This window comes from Heptranchias perlo, chromosome 12 (genome assembly GCF_035084215.1).
Source record: "Heptranchias perlo isolate sHepPer1 chromosome 12, sHepPer1.hap1, whole genome shotgun sequence".
Lineage (NCBI taxonomy): Eukaryota > Metazoa > Chordata > Chondrichthyes > Hexanchiformes > Hexanchidae > Heptranchias > Heptranchias perlo.
The window spans coordinates 12,172,679-12,192,911 of NC_090336.1; the positions used below are offsets into that span (position 1 = coordinate 12,172,679).

General features: G+C 38.8%; 1 protein-coding gene across 3 annotated transcripts in view; it reads left to right on the top strand.

Moving 5' to 3' along the window:
• Positions 1–410: 410 nt before the first annotated feature.
• The window catches only part of phf21aa (PHD finger protein 21Aa), a 243,826-nt gene continuing 224,003 nt past the window's right edge, over positions 411–20,233 (top strand). For all 3 annotated transcript variants that reach the window (XM_067993661.1, XM_067993664.1, XM_067993662.1), the window contains exons 1-3: positions 411–1,207; positions 1,985–2,017; positions 2,429–2,494. In XM_067993661.1, coding sequence (XP_067849762.1) covers positions 1,154–1,207; positions 1,985–2,017; positions 2,429–2,494 — 153 coding nt within the window. In that variant the 5' untranslated portion in view covers positions 411–1,153. The remainder of the gene's footprint in view (positions 1,208–1,984; positions 2,018–2,428; positions 2,495–20,233) is intronic.

The window sequence follows — 20,233 nt, forward strand, 5'->3', positions numbered from 1 at the left end:
AATGAGAGCCACAGCACCGCTGTTCCTTAGGCAAAGTGAAATAAATTCGCCATCGCTCGCGCCGTCAAATATAGTTCCCTCCTCCTCCTCGCGCTCCTTTTTCTCCCTGCGTTCAATGTCCGTCCTCCACCCCAACTCTACTCTACTCCCTCCCTGGCCGCGCGACCCTGTCCTGCGCGCGCGCGCACGCACGCACACACACACGCGCGCGCCTGCGCGTGCAAGCGAGGAACGGAACCGAACGGATGGGGAGGGCGAGCACTGTCAGTCACAGTCAGTGAGTGAGTGAGGGAGCGAGCGAGCAAGGCGCGGGCACGCGGAGGGGGAGGGGAGCAGGGATTCAGCGTGAAGCGAGTAAGTAAGTGAGGAGAGAGAGAGAGAGAGCGAGAGCGAGCGGGGTAGGGGCGCGCGCACCACAGTCACTTTTTCTTTTTGAGGGGCAGGCAGGGAGGGTAAAAAATTGGAAGTTTTCTTTTTTAAAAAAAAAATCCATTCTTTTAATTTTAAGAAAAGTCAAATAAATTCCGGCCGCTCGTTTCACACCGAGGTGTTTTTTTTCTCCTCAGGATTTGGAAACGCGAGGGATTTCTCTCTTTTTTTAAATTCCCCCCCCCCTCCCCTCCCCTCCCTTATTTTCTTTTCTCTCAGTCGGTTTATTTCCGGTGCCATTTTAAAAAAAAATATTTCGGCCCCTCTTGATATTATAATAATTTAGAAGAGGGGGAAAATGTTTTTGAAGTTGTTGTTGGTCGGGCAGCTCACCGCCCCCCTCTGGCTCGGCGGCGGCGCAGAGTGATGAGTCCGGTGGATGGGAGAACTTGTTTTGCGTTCACTCTCTGTGTCTTTCTGTTTCCCCCTCTCTCTATCTATCTATATATTTATATATTATATATAAAACATATTTATAAATATAAAATAATAAAGCAGATATTTATACACATGCGGCCAACCGCGATGTTTAATGGACTTTCTCCCTCCTGAAATTATTTCGGGCCCTGTTTTTTGTTGAATTGTATTTTTTTACTCTTTTTTTTTGGCTGCGTGAGGAAAGAGGGGGAAAAAAGAAAAGGGGAGCCGGGTCTTTCCTTTTTTTTTCCTTTTAAAGGGGTGGAGAAAAAAAAAGTGAAGGAAAGTGGCGCGGGAAGTATTGGAGATGGAGTTGCAAACTCTGCAGGAGGCTCTGAAAGTGGAAATCCAGTTTCATCAGGTAACCTGGTCTCTCTCTTTCATTTATTGCATGCAATGTATGTTTTAATTTCAACCACTACCTCTCACTCAGACACACACATACACCCAATATAAATCATACAAATCTGTTATAAGAGAATAATTGTAGAGAAACCATTTCTTTTGCAATTTATGTAATTTTCAAAATTAAGAGTATAATGCAAAATGTTGTCTTCATGAACTTTTAAAATTTAATGTGCGACTTGTTTGTTAAATATTTGAAAACTACATCCGGATTTTTTTTTTTGGGGGGGGGAAGGAGATTAAAGAGAACCAGTAGAGAAATAATAATGTTAAAAAGTACATTCTTGTAACTGGGCAAAAGTTATGAATTACTTGAAACTTGTTATTTACAGTTATCTATACATTTTGATTCAAAAAATATAAACGGACTACTTGTATTTATAGTTTTGTATGTAATAAAACAGTTCTGCTTCTGGTATCCTGGAAGCATTACTCCCATCTAACTGATTTTACGAGATATGTAGTGGGATAGAAATTAGAAAAAAAGTTTATTAGAAGGATTCATTATTGTCAATGACCGAGGCCAACCACATATATATTTGTATCCTAAAGCAAAATGAGAAGTCTTATTAAAGTCCATATTTGTTGAAGAAAGTGGATACAGTTGTGTAACACTTGACCTCTGAGAGGCTGGATTGATCAATAAAACCAGGCCCATGTAGTATTCACTGTGGCATTGTCTCATCTCTCAAGAATATTAACTTTTTCACTTTTATCTCTTTTAACCAAACAGAAACTTGTGGCCCAGATGAAACAGGATCCACAGGTATATTTTATTTTATGTCCTGTTTACTTTTTCAAATGTATACATACATAAAATTATGCAGAATTATAAAACACAGATTTAGGATAAGTAAATATATAATTTTAAAATGTTTTTTCCATTACTTTTATTCATAAATGTTATTGGAATTTAGAAAATGTCCAGGATGGATTCTTTTGTCTATGAAAGTGCGGTATAGTTCTGGCCTATTCCAAAATCTTAGCCACTTTTCGACTCAGTAAGACAAAGAGAATGAGGTATTTTTGTTAGTCATTTTTAAAAAATGGCTTTTTGGATTCCTCCCCCTCTAGAGTATTTAACTGAAAATGTTGAATGACTCATTTTCCTGGTATGATAACAGGACTTGTATTAGTAATAAGATGTGATATTACATTGTTAAATTTTATTTCACAGAATGCTGATTTGAAGAAACAGTTACATGAATTGCAAGCCAAGATAACTGCTCTCAGTGAGAAACAAGTAAGAGGAAAATGGATTTGTGGCTGTTCTGTTCCAGATGGTTGTGTTTTCTCCAGGGATGAGCTCAACCTGGAGGATTATGAGGAGTTTGCTAGAAGTTTTTAATGCTAGTAGAGTTGGCTGATGTTGGTTTGAACAAACAGGAGAAGTAGCTGATGACCAGCTAGCCCCTTTTGCACCTGTTACTATGGCTGGCTTGTTCAGATTTTGTACACTTTTAAAAAAAAAGCTGGGATCAGCAGATATTTTGAAGTGGCAATGTTCATTATCTAATTCTGATCTTTTGTGTTATACTTCTGAAACTCCCTATTGTTCACAATCTCTTCAGTTCCCTTTGTATGCTAAATCTATCTATCTTTAGCTTTTGTATTTAACAGTACATGCTAGTACTTTCTGCTCTTTAAAATAATTTTGGAAACACTTTTTAAAGTGGTGTATTTTCCCCACATACTCTCCTCATTCACACTCTGTTTAGTCTAGCTGTCTTTACCAAGCAATACTTTTGTTAAAATTTTGCCATTCCTTCTTTCTCCTTTTGAATTATTTTTTGTGCAAGTGCAGTAAGGACTTGATTTGTCCTTATCCATCTTTTTTCCTTTTGTGTGTGTGTGTGTGTGTGTGTGTGTGTGTGTGTGTGTTGACTTTCTCACCCCCCCCCCCCCACCCCCCGTTTCTCTTTGTTTCTGATTCTAGGTTCTTTGTGCATTCAGTTTCACATTTCTCTCACCCCTGCATTTATAACATGCTGCTTCCTTCCCTGTTCAAAAGAGCCAAGTAATATTTTGTAAGATGCATCCACATCCAGAGTTCTGAGTTCACATTTTATTTCACTCCAGAGTAAATTGTTTCTTGAGCTGACTATGAAATAAAAAATCAATGAAATATTTTTAAAGGCAGAAAAGCAAAGATATACAGAAAAGCACTCATGTTTGAACTTCCATTCTCAGGACAATTGATGTACCTTGTTGATTCTAGAACAGCACCCTTAATTACAATTTTAAATGCCATGTTCTCTTTAAAGCTTTTGTCTGATTTTGTTTCTGTAAAGTCGGCCTTCAATCATTGTCATGTGATCCTGCTTTAATAACCATGTGGGCCAACCACCAGTTCACAGTGTAGAAATAACATACTGGAATGAGTATTTGGATTTGACTTGATATTTTTGCTAGATTTTGTTTTAAAAGCTGAAATTTTTGGTAGGTTGAGTTTGCGTTACCGTGCTGAACTTTGACAACAGCATCTGTCCTGTTGTGAAAAAGGATTTGGTTGTGAAGTTTGAATTGCTCTTAATTTTTTTTGAAGTATTGTGTTGATGTAACTTTACAGAAGGAACTGTTTTAGTTAAGGATTGATTTCATTTTCTCCCCCTCCCTCATAAATGAAGGCTATGTGAAGTGTCTAACTTTGCCTTGATATTTATTTATTGACATTTGTAAAAATCCTAATTGGTTAAATTTAAGAGTTGGCATAAATATTTTTCTTACTGCTGAAGCTTTTCTGAGAAGTTATGTTTATTAAATGCTGAGAATTTCTGTAACCGTAGAAAGTGGTCTTTTTTGGCTGTAACAGTTGACTGTTGGAAGAATTTCTGTATTCTCTTCAGAAGTACAAGATTTACTTTTTTTTTTCTCTTTTTGACTGAATTGAAGATTTGTTGATGGTAAAACTGGCAACTCCAAGCAGCTGAGCTTTTAGCAGATCATGAGCTAGATCCAGGTTTACCTGTGTTACATGAACTTCACTGAAAACCTACCACCTGCTGGCCAGTTGTGGAGTACAGGGTTGTCCCTGAGTGGGGCTTTTTAAATCATTGTTAGATTTTCTCTGTGGACACAAACTTTTGCTGAATTACAGTTGTCTGAGTGTGATTTTTCTTGCAAAATTTCTACAAATCACTGCATTTTGAAAACTGGTGGAAGCAAGAAAACAAGTAAATTCCTTTGAAACTTTTGCTGCAACCTAGACCACTTCACATTCCTGGTTGAAGAGGGGATATGTAGTGGCAAGTGGTCTGCAAGGATTTTCTTTTTAAAAAAAAAAGTGTCCTATAGGCATATTATTGTTCATTGTGTAGGGCCTGTAGTATGTCGTAGCTCCAATCCATGGCATCATGGTGATGGGGAGTTCAGGCTTAGTCCCGCTGCCTTGAGTTTCTGAACTTAGCAGTGTTGCTTTGGAGCGGGGAAAGTGGAGGCGAAGTGCCCCCCCCCCCCCCCCCCCCCAGTGGTGGTTAAATCGGAGAGAGTTGTTGGCATGCCTCACAATGTGTTATCCAGTTCAAGAGTAAAAGTATGGAGGCCTGGTGACGGTGAGGTCTGAGGTGGAAATAAAATATCTAAGCTCAACAAAAAAAGTTAATACTGTACTGGAATTCATCAGGATAGTTGTTAGTGATGATATTTCAGAAATGTACTTTACATAAACTTAGTCCTTTATCCTGATAGGGTTAAAAGAAGGGTTATAAGATAACTAGTAGATGTGGAGCATGTGGTATAACTTTGAATGTTGTCATATTGTATATTTAATGCAAAATTTTGGTACAATATGTTTCTGCTCATTTAGGGTGCTATTCAAATTTCATGCTTATGTATTCCACCCTTTTTTAACTTAAAAATATGTAAATATATATTGAACACAAGGTCATCTGTAGCATTGTTAAAAGTGCAAATTTGGATTCCAGGGTTAGCATGATCAGGAGTAAAGCAGTATTATATTATACAAATTTTGAAATATATTTTTCTGGCTTAGTAACAGTATTTGTAACAGATTTTATTTTTTATTGAACTACACGTGTGAGAAATAAAACTGATCAATGTGGGAGTAGTGGGATGCAAGAATAAATAAACCCACGAAGATGACATCTTCCTAACTCCACTTTTATTTTCTGTATCTCACTTCTTCCAATCAGATAACACTATAATGTGTAGGTTCATTTTTAAAATTTCAGAAAATGTATGTATTGGAGCAACTCGAGTAACCAAAACATGGAAACCTTTCATTGATGTGTAGGCATTGCATAAGTGAAGTTACAAAGTTTAATAAGGACTAATGGATATCTCATTGTTAAACATAGAGAATAATGTGTGGGAGAAATTAAAACTGGAAAAATAATGAGGATTTCAGCTGATATAAATCACAAGTGAAGAACAAGTGGTTGGAAAATGGAATCCCAAATTGAGATTTTTTTTTTAATATTTCACTTCTAGCCTACTAGCTCAGTGGTGTCCAAGGTATTGTTTTTGGGCCACTTAGGTGCATACCATGGAGCCTCAGGGGCCACATATAGATTTAAATTGATGTTCCTGTTAATTTTCATGTATCTCAAGTTGCTGATACTAGTGGATTCTAGTGTCTGATTTAGGACGTATCCACTAATGAGGTAACAACACTAAAAGCAGCCCTTTCAAAACCTTCAGACTGACAAAATTCAAATGGGAAAAACCAATAAATAAGAAATGTAAGTGCAAGTAGGCCTGAATTGCCAGGGCTTCAAGGGCCAAATTCCAGGGTTGCTGTGGCGCTGGGGGCGCAGATTAGACAGCCCTGTACTAGCTGATTGCCCGTAGTGGTGTTTGCAGTTAGTCTGAGGCTTGGAGGACAGTTGCGATGTTTAACTGCTAATTTGCTTGTCGCTTTAAGGTTACTGCTAAGGTATTCCCTGTGGGGTAGTGGTCTAAATAGGTCCTAAAGTCATTGACAGGTTAATTGCTGTTAGTGAGGGAAGTTTGCAAATTGCCAGGTGCTTGTAAAATACCAGCTCCAGGTCAAGCTGCAAAGTTCCTTTACTAACAGAAATTGACTTTTTTAATATACTCTTAACACTTAGGAGTATGAAGGACACACAGAACTTTTATTTGGATAGACATATAGTGATTTTTTTTTTAAATGTAAGTTTCATTTGTTAGCTCTTCCCTCCCCTCCTTACCATATTGCCAAGTGGCAGCTGTCAAGGCTAACATCAGTCAGAACTCTTCATTCAGTTGATGTGGAAATATGTCCTTATTAAAGAATTACATTTATGATAAAATCACTGCAAGACTGTTGGAACTTAATGTGGTGCGTATTACTGGGAAATAATACTCTATATATTTTAGGGCCATCTAGTAGAAGGATTCACATAACATCATTGGAGCAATTTCTAACCCGTTGAATCTTAGGATTAGTTTACTGCTTCATAACAGTTTCTTTAAAGTAATATGTACTGTGAGCTTTAGTTTTTGCAAAAACTGCTTTCAATCACCATTTCCATCGATCACCAGTGTATATGTGTCTATATGATGATGTCCACAATGATTGTGATGTGATCACTGCAAGTTTATTGAGAAATAATTTGCAGTCAATGTGACTGGAATACATTATATGAAGACTGCCATTTGCTTGTGTGTCATACAGGAAATATTTTGTGCAAACTACGTTGTAAGCCACATGAGTTATACAAGGCATTCACACAATAAATATAGTCCATATCCTGCTTTCAGACTTGTGGTTTTCAATTCGTGCTCTGTCTTTTTAATTTGGAGTGATTTTTGACTTTTTGTACGTACTATTTCACCGTAGATTGTTATTCCTAGTTTGCCGAAAGTAGGCGTTCCACCCTTTTTGAGTCCCAGAGTAGGTAGTTCCCAAGTTAACATTAAAAACATTTTTAGCATGCACAACATCCACTTTAGAAAAATTCCTGAGTGGAGTACAACTGTTTGCTGACTCTAGCTTTTTATTGCATATTACGTGTACCTTTTGTGTTGAATCAAAGTTAACTGTGGAAAATATTCTGTTCAAACCCACTATCAGTGGTGAGCGACAGGCTTGCAAAACGGATTGGGTCAAGCCATTTGTTAATGGAAAAGATGGCTAGTCAATAATGGAAATAATTTGCTTCATCTATGCTCCATGTACATATGTGTATAAACTACAGCATATGGAAGTTTGGTTTCTTTGTTACCTGAGACAAACCATAAGGAATAATAGATAATTGTGTGTGTGTGTGTGTGTTACTGGCCTGTAATGTTGCCTGGGGTTTTATTATTCAGTCTATTCTTCAGAGTTACTACAAGCTTAATTCAAATGATCTGATACTTCAGTTTTTAGCACTAAATTACCAATTTTCTGTGCTATTTACATTGCTTAATTCAAATATTAGCTAATTTTTAAAAAATTAGTGCAAAAAATGTTGTTGAATTATCAGGACTAGACTGTAGTGTATATATTTTCCAAATTGGTGTTAACATTTTTTCCTTCCTACAGCTGTGCTTTGGCATGAGACTTTTCATTATATAATGGAAAGGGGCTTGTCTAATTATTACACAAGACTAGAGTATTTTACTGAAAAGTATTGTGTGGTCTTCTCTTATGACGGGAATAGCATTTAACTGAAAAATGATACTGGTTTACCAGGTATAATTTATTTTTTCAATAAAAAAAACTATAAAGTTCATTGAAACAACTCAGATTTTTCACCATATTATAGTTGAAGGAAAAGAAAGCAAATTACTCACATTAACAAGTTTAAGCCCAAATTTCTGGTATTATGTGGTGTATTTGTTGAAAATGTGTGAGAAAAAGAAGAAAGATTTGCATTTATACAGCACCTTTCACAACCGTAGGACGTCCCAAAGTGCTTTACAGCCAATTAAGTACTTTTGAAGTGTAGTCACTGTTGCAATGTTGCAAACTATTCATACACAAGGCATGTGCAAGGCAGTTCACTTTTGAGTTTAACTGTTGGTGTTTGAAAACAAAGATGATTATGCTGTTGGTTATGAAGTTTTTCTGGGCTGGGGTGACTTCAAAGTGAAATTTGAACTGCATATAATTAAAACTGTTGGTACTATCAGTTTTAATTTTTTTTCTTTTGGTTGAACGTTGAAGGCAGGCAAGTTATATCATCACAGATCCCTCCCTCCACCCCACCCCCCCTCCCCACCATCACCAATTTTCCCACCATCTAAGGGGTGCAGGCAGCTTCTGATAGCTCATCCAAGTGGCCATTTTCATGCGTTAGCCTGGATGGGGAATGGTGCTTTCTCTTGAAGAACTTGCCAAAATGTCAAATTTGTAATATGAACCCCTGTCCTATCACCATGTGGAATGGTGGGTGGCTATATGAAATGCTACCAGACTGAATTAATATTTTTCTTATGTCACCTCCTGATAGCTGATGGGGTAAAGTCACTGTCTGGTGTACTAAGGCATGAAAATTGAAAGGCCCAGGTTTGATTTAGAGTCTGCGCAGAGTTGGTTGATTTCAGTTGGGTTGGTGCAATGTCAACACGATTGTCTTTGGTGCACCTGAGCTAGGGAGTGGAAAAATCTACCAAGGTTCCTTCCTCTGGTTGTTCTCTAATGACTCCTGCTAGAGGGTGCATGCATGTGGGAATCAGATGAGGATTGGCTTGGGCTTGGATGTAATGCTCCTGTGGTCAAAATAGACTGTTGACATTCAGTGTCTAGGTTTATATATGAAGAATGACCATTGGGCAGAAGGGAGCTAGCACCTATGTACCACAGGATACGGCTTTTAGGAGAAGAAAGGTGAAAATTGGAAGGAAAAAAATTGTTTTTAAAAAAAAAACGTGCACATACTACTTGTGCCAAATACCAGTCCTTTAGATAACGTTACTTTGACTTGTAGAATTATAAAAACCTGTCCTGTGTAAAATTATGCGGGTATCTCTTTTAAGCTAAAGAGAAATCCTAGCTATCAAAACAAAATAATTAGTTATTTTCAGTCCAACTTTATTTTAGGCTTACATATGACTCCTGGCAAACAGTGACCGTTCTTGTTGCATGTTAGAGACATTTTTTTTTACTTTTAGATGTAGTTTAGTAAAGGTGGTTTCTTTGATCTGCATAGTTTGCAGTTGATTCTGTACTGTCAGAAGTCATATTGTGGAGTGGAGGGTAACACTGTAATTGCACGCAGGATGCATTTCTGGATTTTAATCTTTATTGCAAAATGATGAATATTGGCCGAACAGTTCTCTTTCCCCATCCTTAATTCTCTGCCCTGAAGATAATGCTTTACATCTGGCCTGCCCTAAAAATGATTGGGGTACTGTAGCTTTAATGACCTATAACTATAGTTATCTTACAAAAGCTTCAAAATATGTTAGCCTATTCTTAAAGTGGTTACCCTATATTATGTTGGCCTGAATAGACATGCTGTTTTCTCTCAACAAAAAGTTGAAACCTTTTTGCAGTTTCTGTATGTGAGGATCTTTCTTCTTTTAAATGTATTTGGGTAGTGCACCCTCAAGTAGCTGATTCCATTGGCATCTGTGCTCCTTCTGTGTTGTGTACTGCCAAAATATTTGTCCCTGTACAGTGTGCTACCGTGGAAACAGTTGGTCTGTAACAGGATGGGAACGTGTAGCCGCAGCACTGATCTTGTATATTTCAAAGGGGAAGTGGCACATCTTCGTTGATGCTGTGTTTTTAAAGAAAGTGTTGATTTGCTCCCCGTTTCTTTCATGGTCTTTGGCATTAATGTGACAAGGGAAATACTGAAATATTTAATTTTATATTGTTAAATAGTAAAATTGTAATACCATTAATTCTTTCGCTAATTTCCTAATTACAGGACCACTTCTTTAAAAGTTGTTTTGGAAATTTAAAGGAGTCGGATAACCGTATGATCAGACTAGTGTTTTTATCTAAAATGCTTGGGCCTATTAATGAACTACGAGGCTTAGTTATAGTGCCAGTGCTGTTCCAATGAAACGCGTCCTTTTTTTTCCCCTCCTTTTCTCTTCAAAACAACAAATTTTGGTATAGGATGCCCATGAAGCTGCTCACAGTTCTGGTCACCATATTACAGGAAGGATGTAATTGCACTAGAGAGGGTGCAGAGGAGATTTACGAGGATGTTGCCAGGACTGGAGAATTTTAGCTGTGATGACAGATTGGATAGGCTGGGGTTGTTTTCCCTGGAACAGAGGAGGCTGAGGGGTGATTTGATTGAGGTGTACAAAATTATGAGGGGCCTAGATGAGAATGGACAGGAAGGACCTATTTCCCTTAGCGGAGGGGTCAATAACCACAGGGCATTGATTTAAAGTGATTGGTAGAAGGATTAGAGTGGAAATGAGGAAAATATTTTTCACCCAGAGGGTGGTGGGGGGCTGGAACTCACTACCTGAGACAGTGGTAGAGGCAGAAACCCTCAACTCGTTTTAAAAAAAATACCTGGACGTGCACCTGAAAAGCCGTGACCTGCAGGGCTACGGACCAAATGTGGGAAAGTGGGATTCGGTTGGGTGGCTCGTTTCTCAGCCGGCGCGGACACAATGGGCCAAATGGCCTCCTGCTGTGCCATAAGTTTTCTATGATTCTAAGTAGCATGTACGGAGCATATAAAATGGTTATAATTTTTGATAACCACACTACCACTGAGTACTACAATAACTTGAATTTGTATGATGCCTTTAAAGTATAGAACGTTCCAAGGCACTTTACAGGAGGAAAAAGAAATGAAAGGTTTAGACACCGCCATGGTGCGAGAGTTAGAAAAGGTGACTTAAAGCTTGGATTTTAAAGATTAAAAGTAGAGAAAGAAAAGTACACCAGTGGAGGGACTTAGGAAGGGGGTTCGAGAGTAGGTCTGCAGCTGGGAGGAAATGTAAGGCTAGAGGAGACTGCAGAAAGTGGTTGGGGCAAAGACATGAGCGGGTGGTGGTGCTTTGGACCATCCTGGGGGCACATGTGTCCAAATAAAAATCATTACTGCTTGGCTCTGGGTAATTCAGTGATGTGTAGGGAGTTAACTGATGCAGAAAAACCACAGGCGCTTGCTCTTGCAGTTTGACATTGTCCAAGCAGCTTGATTGAAATAATACCTTGTAACTCAATGCCAGCTATCTTTTCCCATATATGTTACGCATTTATTACTGTTTTTCTTTCCTCTTAATCTGTGGTGCTTAATTATTATGTTGGGCAAGGGCAAATAAAAGTTAGGGTAATGGCGTATTTTTCTTTTGCATTGTAAAACAATGCTTTAGATAGTTTTCAAAAACTGGCAGTGACTTTTCAAATGCTATGCAAATTTAGATGCACAAAATAATGGATCCCAGGGAAGTACTACAAGCAGTTATCGGAGAGGTTCCTTATGACAGCATAAACCATGAGAACGAATGGTTTATAATCATCTAAACTGTGATATGAAATTACAGTTTTGAAATCATTTGAGTATTTGCTGTGAATTTCAAGAGGTTGGGGATGGCGTTAACATTCCCCTCCACCACTGGAGAAGTATAAGTAGTATTTTTAAAATTTAACTTCAAAATTGCTGACAATTGAATAAAACTTCTTGGACTGTGTAACAAGCTATTGTGATTTAAGCAAATGTGACATTGTGACTTGAGAATTGAATGTTATCACAGTTTTTTTAGTGTGGGGCCAAGGATCATTTACAGTGTATTTTACATATAATCTATGTCTAGAAGTTGCTGCCTTGTAAATACATGAGGGGTTTAATGGCTTGTTCACATATGTGAACTTCGACATTGTTTTAAACAGACTGGATCACATTCTGGTATTTTCTGCAGTTGATGTATTTTGTGTATTTAGAAGGTTCAGGTGAATTTTTCAATGTCCTTGTCACAAATTGTCACAGCACCATTGTATAGTTGAGGATGTCCATCTATGATGTTAGCAGATGACAAGATGATTATTGGATAAGGGCGAAGATGTTGGAAGTATTTTGGCAATATTTTGCTGTGTATTTTCCTGTAATGTATATGTGCAATATGTTGAAGTTCATCAGTTTTCAAGAATTTACTGGGATATGAAAAGTGATTTCTTTGGGCCTAAATCACAATTCATACGGCTGAGTAAGGCCATTTGGCCTATCTGAGCTCATTCATCCAAAAAAACCTCAGTTTTCTGCCCCTAATAAACAACATCCAAATATTTTAAATTGTTCGAATTTCTTCTGCCTCCATCACCTTGTCCAGAGATTGATTTAATATGTTGATCTTTGTGAAGCACTTCTCGATATTGGTTTTAAATTTGCCCTTTGCCAATTAGAATTTGTGATCCTTTGCCAGCTTGAATCAGTTGTTAGCACTCTTCCTTCTGAGTCAGTAGGTTGTGGGTTCAAGCCCCACTCCAGGATTTGAGTACACAACCTAGGCTGACATTGGTGCAGTACTCCATTGTTGGATGTGTGCTCTTTCGGATAAGATTTATACGAAGGCCCTGTCTGTTCAGGTGGACGTATAGGATTCCATTGCGTTAATTGGAAGAAGATCAGGGCCAACATTTGGCCGTCAAAACAATTTAACTGGTCATGTATCTCCTTTTCTTATTTGTGGGAAGTTGTGAGCAAATTAGCTGCCTCATCTGACGACATAACAGTGACTAACAATGCACAGTGACGTTCTAGGCATTGGATACTGGTGCTTCAACTGTCTGGACAGTTCATTTGGGATGGATATTCCAGCCTGCCTACATTAATTAGTGAAATTCATGTTATGCAAACAAGTTACACACACAAGAGGTTGCAACTTATGTAAGATTAAAAATAAGTTATTATGTTTTATTAAATGAAAGCATCACTTGATATCTAATGTTTGATTCTAGGCTTCTTTAAGAAAGGAGGAGGATGTCATTTAAAAAAACTCCAAATTTTGTGGGTTATTCATAACTCATCACCATCTAACTATATTTTCTTATAATGTAAATTAATATAACAAATTAAGTGACAGTTTAACAATTCTACTGTACATGCACAATTAAATGTAATGCTGGAGAACATTTAAAAAATGATCAGAAGTTGCTTAAAATTGCCCTTGCTAAAGATAATTTTTCCAGGGATTCTTTCAGTTAAAAAGACCTCTGGCCTTTCAGGTTGATGCATGTTATATTAAGGGGGTGCAATTACATTATGCTAGGACCCACGAGAGACGTATGCCTGACATTCAAATTAACTTGTAATTTGTACTTTGTTATTTTGGCTATATATATTTGCTTTGTTGATTGCTGCTCTGCAGTGATTGGACATGCTGAATGTCAAGTCTACAAAAACCCTTGGATTTCTTTCTCAATTAATCCGTAGCTATTTCAACACCGTTCATGGAGTACTTTACACTAGTCTGTATTACATTTCATCTGCTATTTGCCCACTTGCATATTTTGTTATTGAGCTGCCTCCCTAGATTCAAGTGTCCTCATAGTTTGGTGCCATCTGTGAATTTGAGCTGAGTTCAAGTCATTAATGTAAACTATAAAAAGTAGGGACCTCAATGCTGATGACTGGGTCATCCTAATCACTGCATTTTCTCTCTTTTTTTCCCCCCCTCCCCGTCACCCCTACAGAATCTCTGCTTCTTCCTGCCCCCTTTTTACCAATTTGCATAGTGTATTGTTTTTATGGAAATGGAATTTGCACTTCAAACTCTACTGGATTAATTTTCAGGACAAATGAGCTTAGAAAACAGTTCTGTGGAGTGACAACCAGAGTTCGAAGTTGTGAAGAGAGACCGGAGTGTTTTTTAATTGAAGAAAAATAATTAAGTTGGTGGGGGGGCGCATAACCTAGGTTTTCAAAAGGGTGAATAGCATGGATAATTAAGATATAAGCATGCTGTTTAACTTGGAGTGAGAAGCTAAAGGACTCAGACTTGAAAATCTTGCATATCAGTCGATAGACCCTTCCCCCACCCCTCTACTTCCACAGAGACTGGGTATTCTGCGACGAGTGGTTCACCACCTGCCTCCCAAAACTTCTCCACCACCTACAAAGCACAAGTCCGGAGTGTGATGGAATACTCTCCATTTGCCTGGATGGGTGCAGCTGCAACAACACTCAGGAAGCTCAACATCATCCAGGACAAAGCAGTCCGCTTGATCCACCAGCTTAAACATCCACTCCCTCCACCAGCGGCGCACTGTGTATGTACAGGATGCACTGCAGCAACATGTCAGGCTTCTTCATCAGTACCTTCCAAATCCGTGACTTCCAGCAGCTAGAAGGACAAGGGTGGCAGGTGCATTGAAACACCATCACCTTTAAGTTCCCCTCCAAGTCACACACCGACCTGACTTGGACATATATTGCCACTCCTTCATTGTCACTGGGTCAAAATCCTGGAACTTCCTATCTAACAACACTATGGGTGTACCTTCACCACATAGACTGCAGTGGTTCAAGAAGGCGGCCCACCACCACTTTTTCAGCACAACTAGGATGAGCAATAAATGCTGGTCTTGCCAGTGATGCACGTATCCCAAAAATGAATTAAAAAAAATATATAGATATGTGGAACATACTCCCAGGAGAAGCAGTTATTCTGTGTTTAACTTGCTTGAAAAAACTAGGTAATTGCATAGTAATCTCAGTATAACAAATGGGTTGACGTTCATCAAATGTGTTCATAATCGCAAGTATTTATTAGACTGAATTACATTCTACTCCCTGACTGTACTTGCAATTGTTGCATTATGTTCAGCTTCTGCTTCTCTCTGCTCAAAGTACTGTACTCCCATTCACTGTAGCTTTTAAGGTGGTTAGATATTCTGGGGGGTTGTTTCATTACTTTTGTCAGTGAGAAACCTTGTAGAGGTGAGTGGATAGCTATCGAAGTTAGTTTTCTGCTTGATGCAACGTGCATACATACGCATTTGTAATATTTAAGCTACAAAAAGAGTTGAGGTAGCCTTGTTGCATTCATTGTGGGCTTCTCCTGCTCTTGTGGACAGAATCTAGAGTGAGACTGGTTTCAAAGTGTGAGAAGCATGCAAGCAATTGTTTATTACATTTATTGACATATTGGTTGCCATATAAATAATTTAACCAGGGCCTATACCCACTGGGACAGAACACCAATTTCATCAAGAATGTGAGATTGAAGCAGAATAAAAGATGCAAGAGATGTGCATTGTATCTGGAAAGTTTATTATAAAGTGGAATTCTGGTAAAAATAAAACCAGTTTATCAAGAATTGTTATGCTTGGGTCAGGATTTCTATGGACTGATTAAAATTACTATGAAAAAAATGTATGAAATTGTCTCTGCTCCAGGACAATCCAAAATAAAATCATTTCATGTACAAAATGTGTGTTTGCAAGAAGTACACAAGATGATTGACACTGCGCTGAGCACTAAAACTGCATTTTATGCTTGGACCAGGATTATGTAAGAGCTGTTCAGACTGCTTGAAGAATTCTTTATAATGTAATAATGGGTGTGAATAGGGAATGGTTTGTTAGATTGGAATTCTATCCTTCAGTCAGACTTTGGCTTAGTGGTGCATGATTGACGTGTAGTACACCTCTGAGTAAAGTTTTGAATTTGCAGAAGCAGAATTAAAAGTGAATTATTTTAATTTTCTTCTGGAGCATTGCATGGGTGGAAACATTAAACAGTGAAGGTTAGTAGTATACAAAACCAATATTGTTTATTGAGGATCACTGGTAAAAAGCAAATATATCCTAATGTACAAACATTAAGTCCCTCTCTCAAAGTCAGATAAGTATTTATGGACAAAATGCTTCCTCTGCAAAGTCACAACCATTCAAAATGTATAAATTATGATTCACTGCAACTTACTTGTTAGGAGAAAAGTTGTTTGAGGAAATTGATTTGTTTTTAGCTAGCTGTTTTTTCCTGGTATTTTTGGTTCGATTTTGGCATTCATTTTTTTTGGTTCCATGGATTATTTGTTTGGTTACAAGTAATTGTCTGTAGTAGTAGCTTTCACTTCGATTTTAAAATTTACTTGCTGTATTTTTGAGTTTGAACTTCTGAATTATTGTTAGTCACACTTGCTTTCTGAAACTGTTATACTATAGCCAATTGCTTTCATATTATAGCAGTTTGTTTGCACTGGAGTTACATTTTTTTCATTTGCTGGATGTGGGCATCGCTGGCAAGGCTGGCATTTATTGCCCATCCCTAGTTGACCTAAAAAGATGGTGGAATTTTAGCTTTAAGCCTGTTGAATTAAGAGAGCAGGGAAAATGGATGGGCATGGGTTATAATTCTAACTCTGTCTCTGCAGGCCCTCTGTGCACATCATTGGAATGTACAAAACAAAAAGCAGAAAATACTGGAAACACACAGCAGGTCAGTTAGCATCTGTGGAGAGAAGAGACAATAACATTTTGGGTACAGACCCTTTTTCAAAATTGAGAAGTAAGACACAGACTGGCATATTAATACAATCGGAAGAAGGGGATGGAGGAATATACATACAGATCATCCCAGTCAAGTAATGGACAGAAACATTAAGATCATAAAGAGATAAAGGGGGCTTAAATAGCTAAAGAAGAGGGAGGCTTGGGAAAATGGGAGGATATGGAAAGCCCTGCGGTCAGGTGTGAAATTAAATTGGGTTTGAAAATGAGGATCTAGGTATAGGTTGAAGTTACTGAAGTCAGTATTCAGACCGGAGGGCTGCAGTATGCCTCGGAGAAAGATGAGATATTGTTCTTGAAGTTTGTGTTGACCTTTGTTGGAATAGTTTACAAGGCCAGTGGCAGAGCTGTCAGTGGGAATGGGAGGGGCAAGTTGAAGTTGAAGTGGAAATCCAATGGTAGCTCTGGGTCACCCTTGCGGACAGAAGAAAGCAAGACTTGCATTTATATAGTGCCTTTCACGACCACAGGATGACCACAGCCGATTAAGTACTTTTGAAGTGTAGTCCCTGTTGTAATGTAGGAAATGCAGCAGCTAATTGGCGCACAGCAAGGTCCCACAAACAGCAGAGAGATATATGACCAGATAATCTGTTTTAGTTATGTTTATTGAGGGATAAATAATGGCCAGGACACCGGGAAGAACTGCCCTGCTCTTCTTCAAATAATTACATCGAATCTACAGCACAGAAACAGGCCATTCGGCCCAACTGGTCTAGGTGGGCGTTCTCCCTCCCTACTTCATCTAACCCTATCAGCATATCCTTCTAGTCCTTTCTCCCTCGTGCTTATCTAGTTTCCCCTTAAATGCATCTATGCTATTCACTTCAATCTTGTGGTAGCACGTTCCACATTCTTACCACTCTTTGGGTAAAGGAGTTTCTCCTGGATTCCCTATTGGATTTATCAGTGACTATTTTATATTTATGACCTCTAATTTTGGACTCTCTCACAAGTGGAAACATTTTCTCTATGCCTACCCTATTAAACCCTTTCATAGTCAAGGCCTCTATTAGGTCACCCCTCTACCTTCTGTTTTCTGGAGAAAAGAACCCCAGCCTGTTCTGCCTTCCCTGATAAATATATCCTCTCTGTTCTGGTATCAACTTTGTGAATCTTTTTTGCAGTTTCTCCAGTGCCTCTATATCCTTTCTATAATATGGAGATCAGAACAGTGCACGGTACTCCGAGTGTGATCTAACCTATCGTCTATACAAGTTTAATATAACTTCTCTGCTTCCAGAATAATGCCATGGGATCTTTTACGTCCACCTGAGAGGGTGGATCAGGTCTCTGTTTAATGCCTCATCTGAGCGATGGCACCCTGACTGTCCAGCACTCCCTCAGTACTGCGCTGGAGTGTCAGCCTAGATTTTGTTTTCAAGTCTCTGGAGTGGGGCTTGAACCTACAACCTTCTGACTCAGAGACGAGAGTCCTACTACTGAGCCACGACTGACACCTTAAATGGAAGTGTACGGCAAAGTGGTCACTGAAGCAAAGTTAGGTCCCCCCTCCAATGTGAGAGGAAGCCACAATGTGATCAGAGAATTGGAATGTACATTTGAATTAGCATTACAAAAAAATTCCTGGTATGAAGAAAAATTTTGGAGAAAAGGAGATACCTCTTCAGTAAACTGTTTGCCTTATGCAATGAATATGATTGTGAATCTGGTTTGATATTTGTTTTGTGGGACCAGCAAGAATCTTAGCAATGAGCTGTAGTCGTATGTATTGGGTGACATTCTCTACCCCTTGGAAAGGAGTACCCACAATAAAACATGTTTTCTTAAAAAAAAAAGTTGACATTTCTTTAATTCAGTCCAATTCCTCATACTGTGTTTCATCATTGTATAAATAACTAATATCTACAGATTACTCAAATATATCAGCCATGATGATTGGACATCATACACTTAGAAAAAGAATGACTTTGTACTGATGGCTTTCAGGTATTATCCACTTCTTCCCAGCCCCATCCCAGTCTCCATCCTCAAGTGGGCAGGGAATTAGGACATGTTGTGGTATAAATCTGTAAACATATAATGGCTATTTTCATCCTTTAGTACATGGTGTTACACTAACTGTTCTGCATCATCATCCTTCAGATTGCCTGTGTTAAATAAATTACAGAATGTTAATTAAAAACACTGAAAACATTTTTACTTTGGAGAAGGAGAGGGAGAGTTGCTCGGATAAAGAAGACACTGCATGTTTCATTGATGACAACATTGTGCAGTGAACTATAGATTATTAGAATACTTTCAGCTGCATAATGACTATGATTGCATTTCAAAATAATGCATTGAGTGTGAAGGACTTTGGGACGTTCCTGAAAGAAGTGATTGGATGCTACTTAAATGCTGTTTTTCCTAAATAAATAAACTTGTGGGTTTTCTTGAAGCATGCTGTATACCATGAGAGAGGTCCAAAAACCTGTTAAGTGTCAATGATAGTGCACTGAGTTTACAGGCCATCCAATAAAGAACAATAGAAAGAAATAACTTGCTTTTATTTGCGCCTTTCATGACCTCAGGACGTTCCGAAGTGCTTTGAAGTAGAAACGTAGTCACTGTTGTAATGTCGTGAAATGCAGCAGCCGCTTGGCACATAGCAAGGTCTCTCAAACAGCAATGACATAATGACCAGATAATCTGGTTTAGTTGTGGTGGAAGGTCAAATATTGGCCAGGATACCAGGAGAATTCCCCTGCTCTCCTTCGAATAGTGCCATGCGATCTTTTCCATCCACCTGAAAGGGCAGACAGGGCCTCGTTTAATGTCTCATCCAAAAGATGGCACATCCAACAGTGCAACACTCCCTCAGTATTGCACTGAAGTGCCAACATAGATTATGTGTTCAAGTCTCCAGAGTGGGATTTGAGCCTGCAACCTTCTGACTCGGGCAAGTGTTACCACTGAGTCAAGGTCGACACAGTGTGCAGTAATGAGTTTTTTTTTGGTCAGCTTGGTATCTGACATTCACAAAGCTATTACCAAGCTGCTAAGAGATGCACGCAGGTAGAGTTTTTGTCTGCCTGTACATTTAAGTGCTCGTTCTTTACTTAAGAATGTATGAAGTTACCGGGCAGGAAAAGACCAGCTGGTCCATCAAGCCTGCCCCGTACCACGATGGCTGGACCATCACTGCTAAACACTTCTTCCCACCCACCCCCGCAGCCATGTAATCTCCTGGGAGAGGCAAGAAACCGAAGAAAAACCCAGGGCCAATTAGGGAAAAAATACTCTGGAAAATTCCCCCCGACCCCCTCAGGCAATCGAAACGAGTCCAGGAGATCACATGGACCAACTATTATCTATAAAGACACTTACCTTCTATATGATGTGATTCAGGAACAGGTCCAGCTCCCTCTTGAAGGCATGCAGAGAGTCAGCATCTGCCACACCAGCTGGCAGTGTATTCCAGAGGTTCACTGTTCTCTGGGAAAAGAAGAATTGCCTAACATCCAGTTTAGGGATACACTCCACTTACCCAAGTCCAAACAACTTAAGTGCAGGTTGACAGCAACCAAGGCTTGGGGACCCCAAGTATATTTCTGGAATTTAACAAGCTTAAATCTCACAGCTTACCAGCACAGAATATTGGTA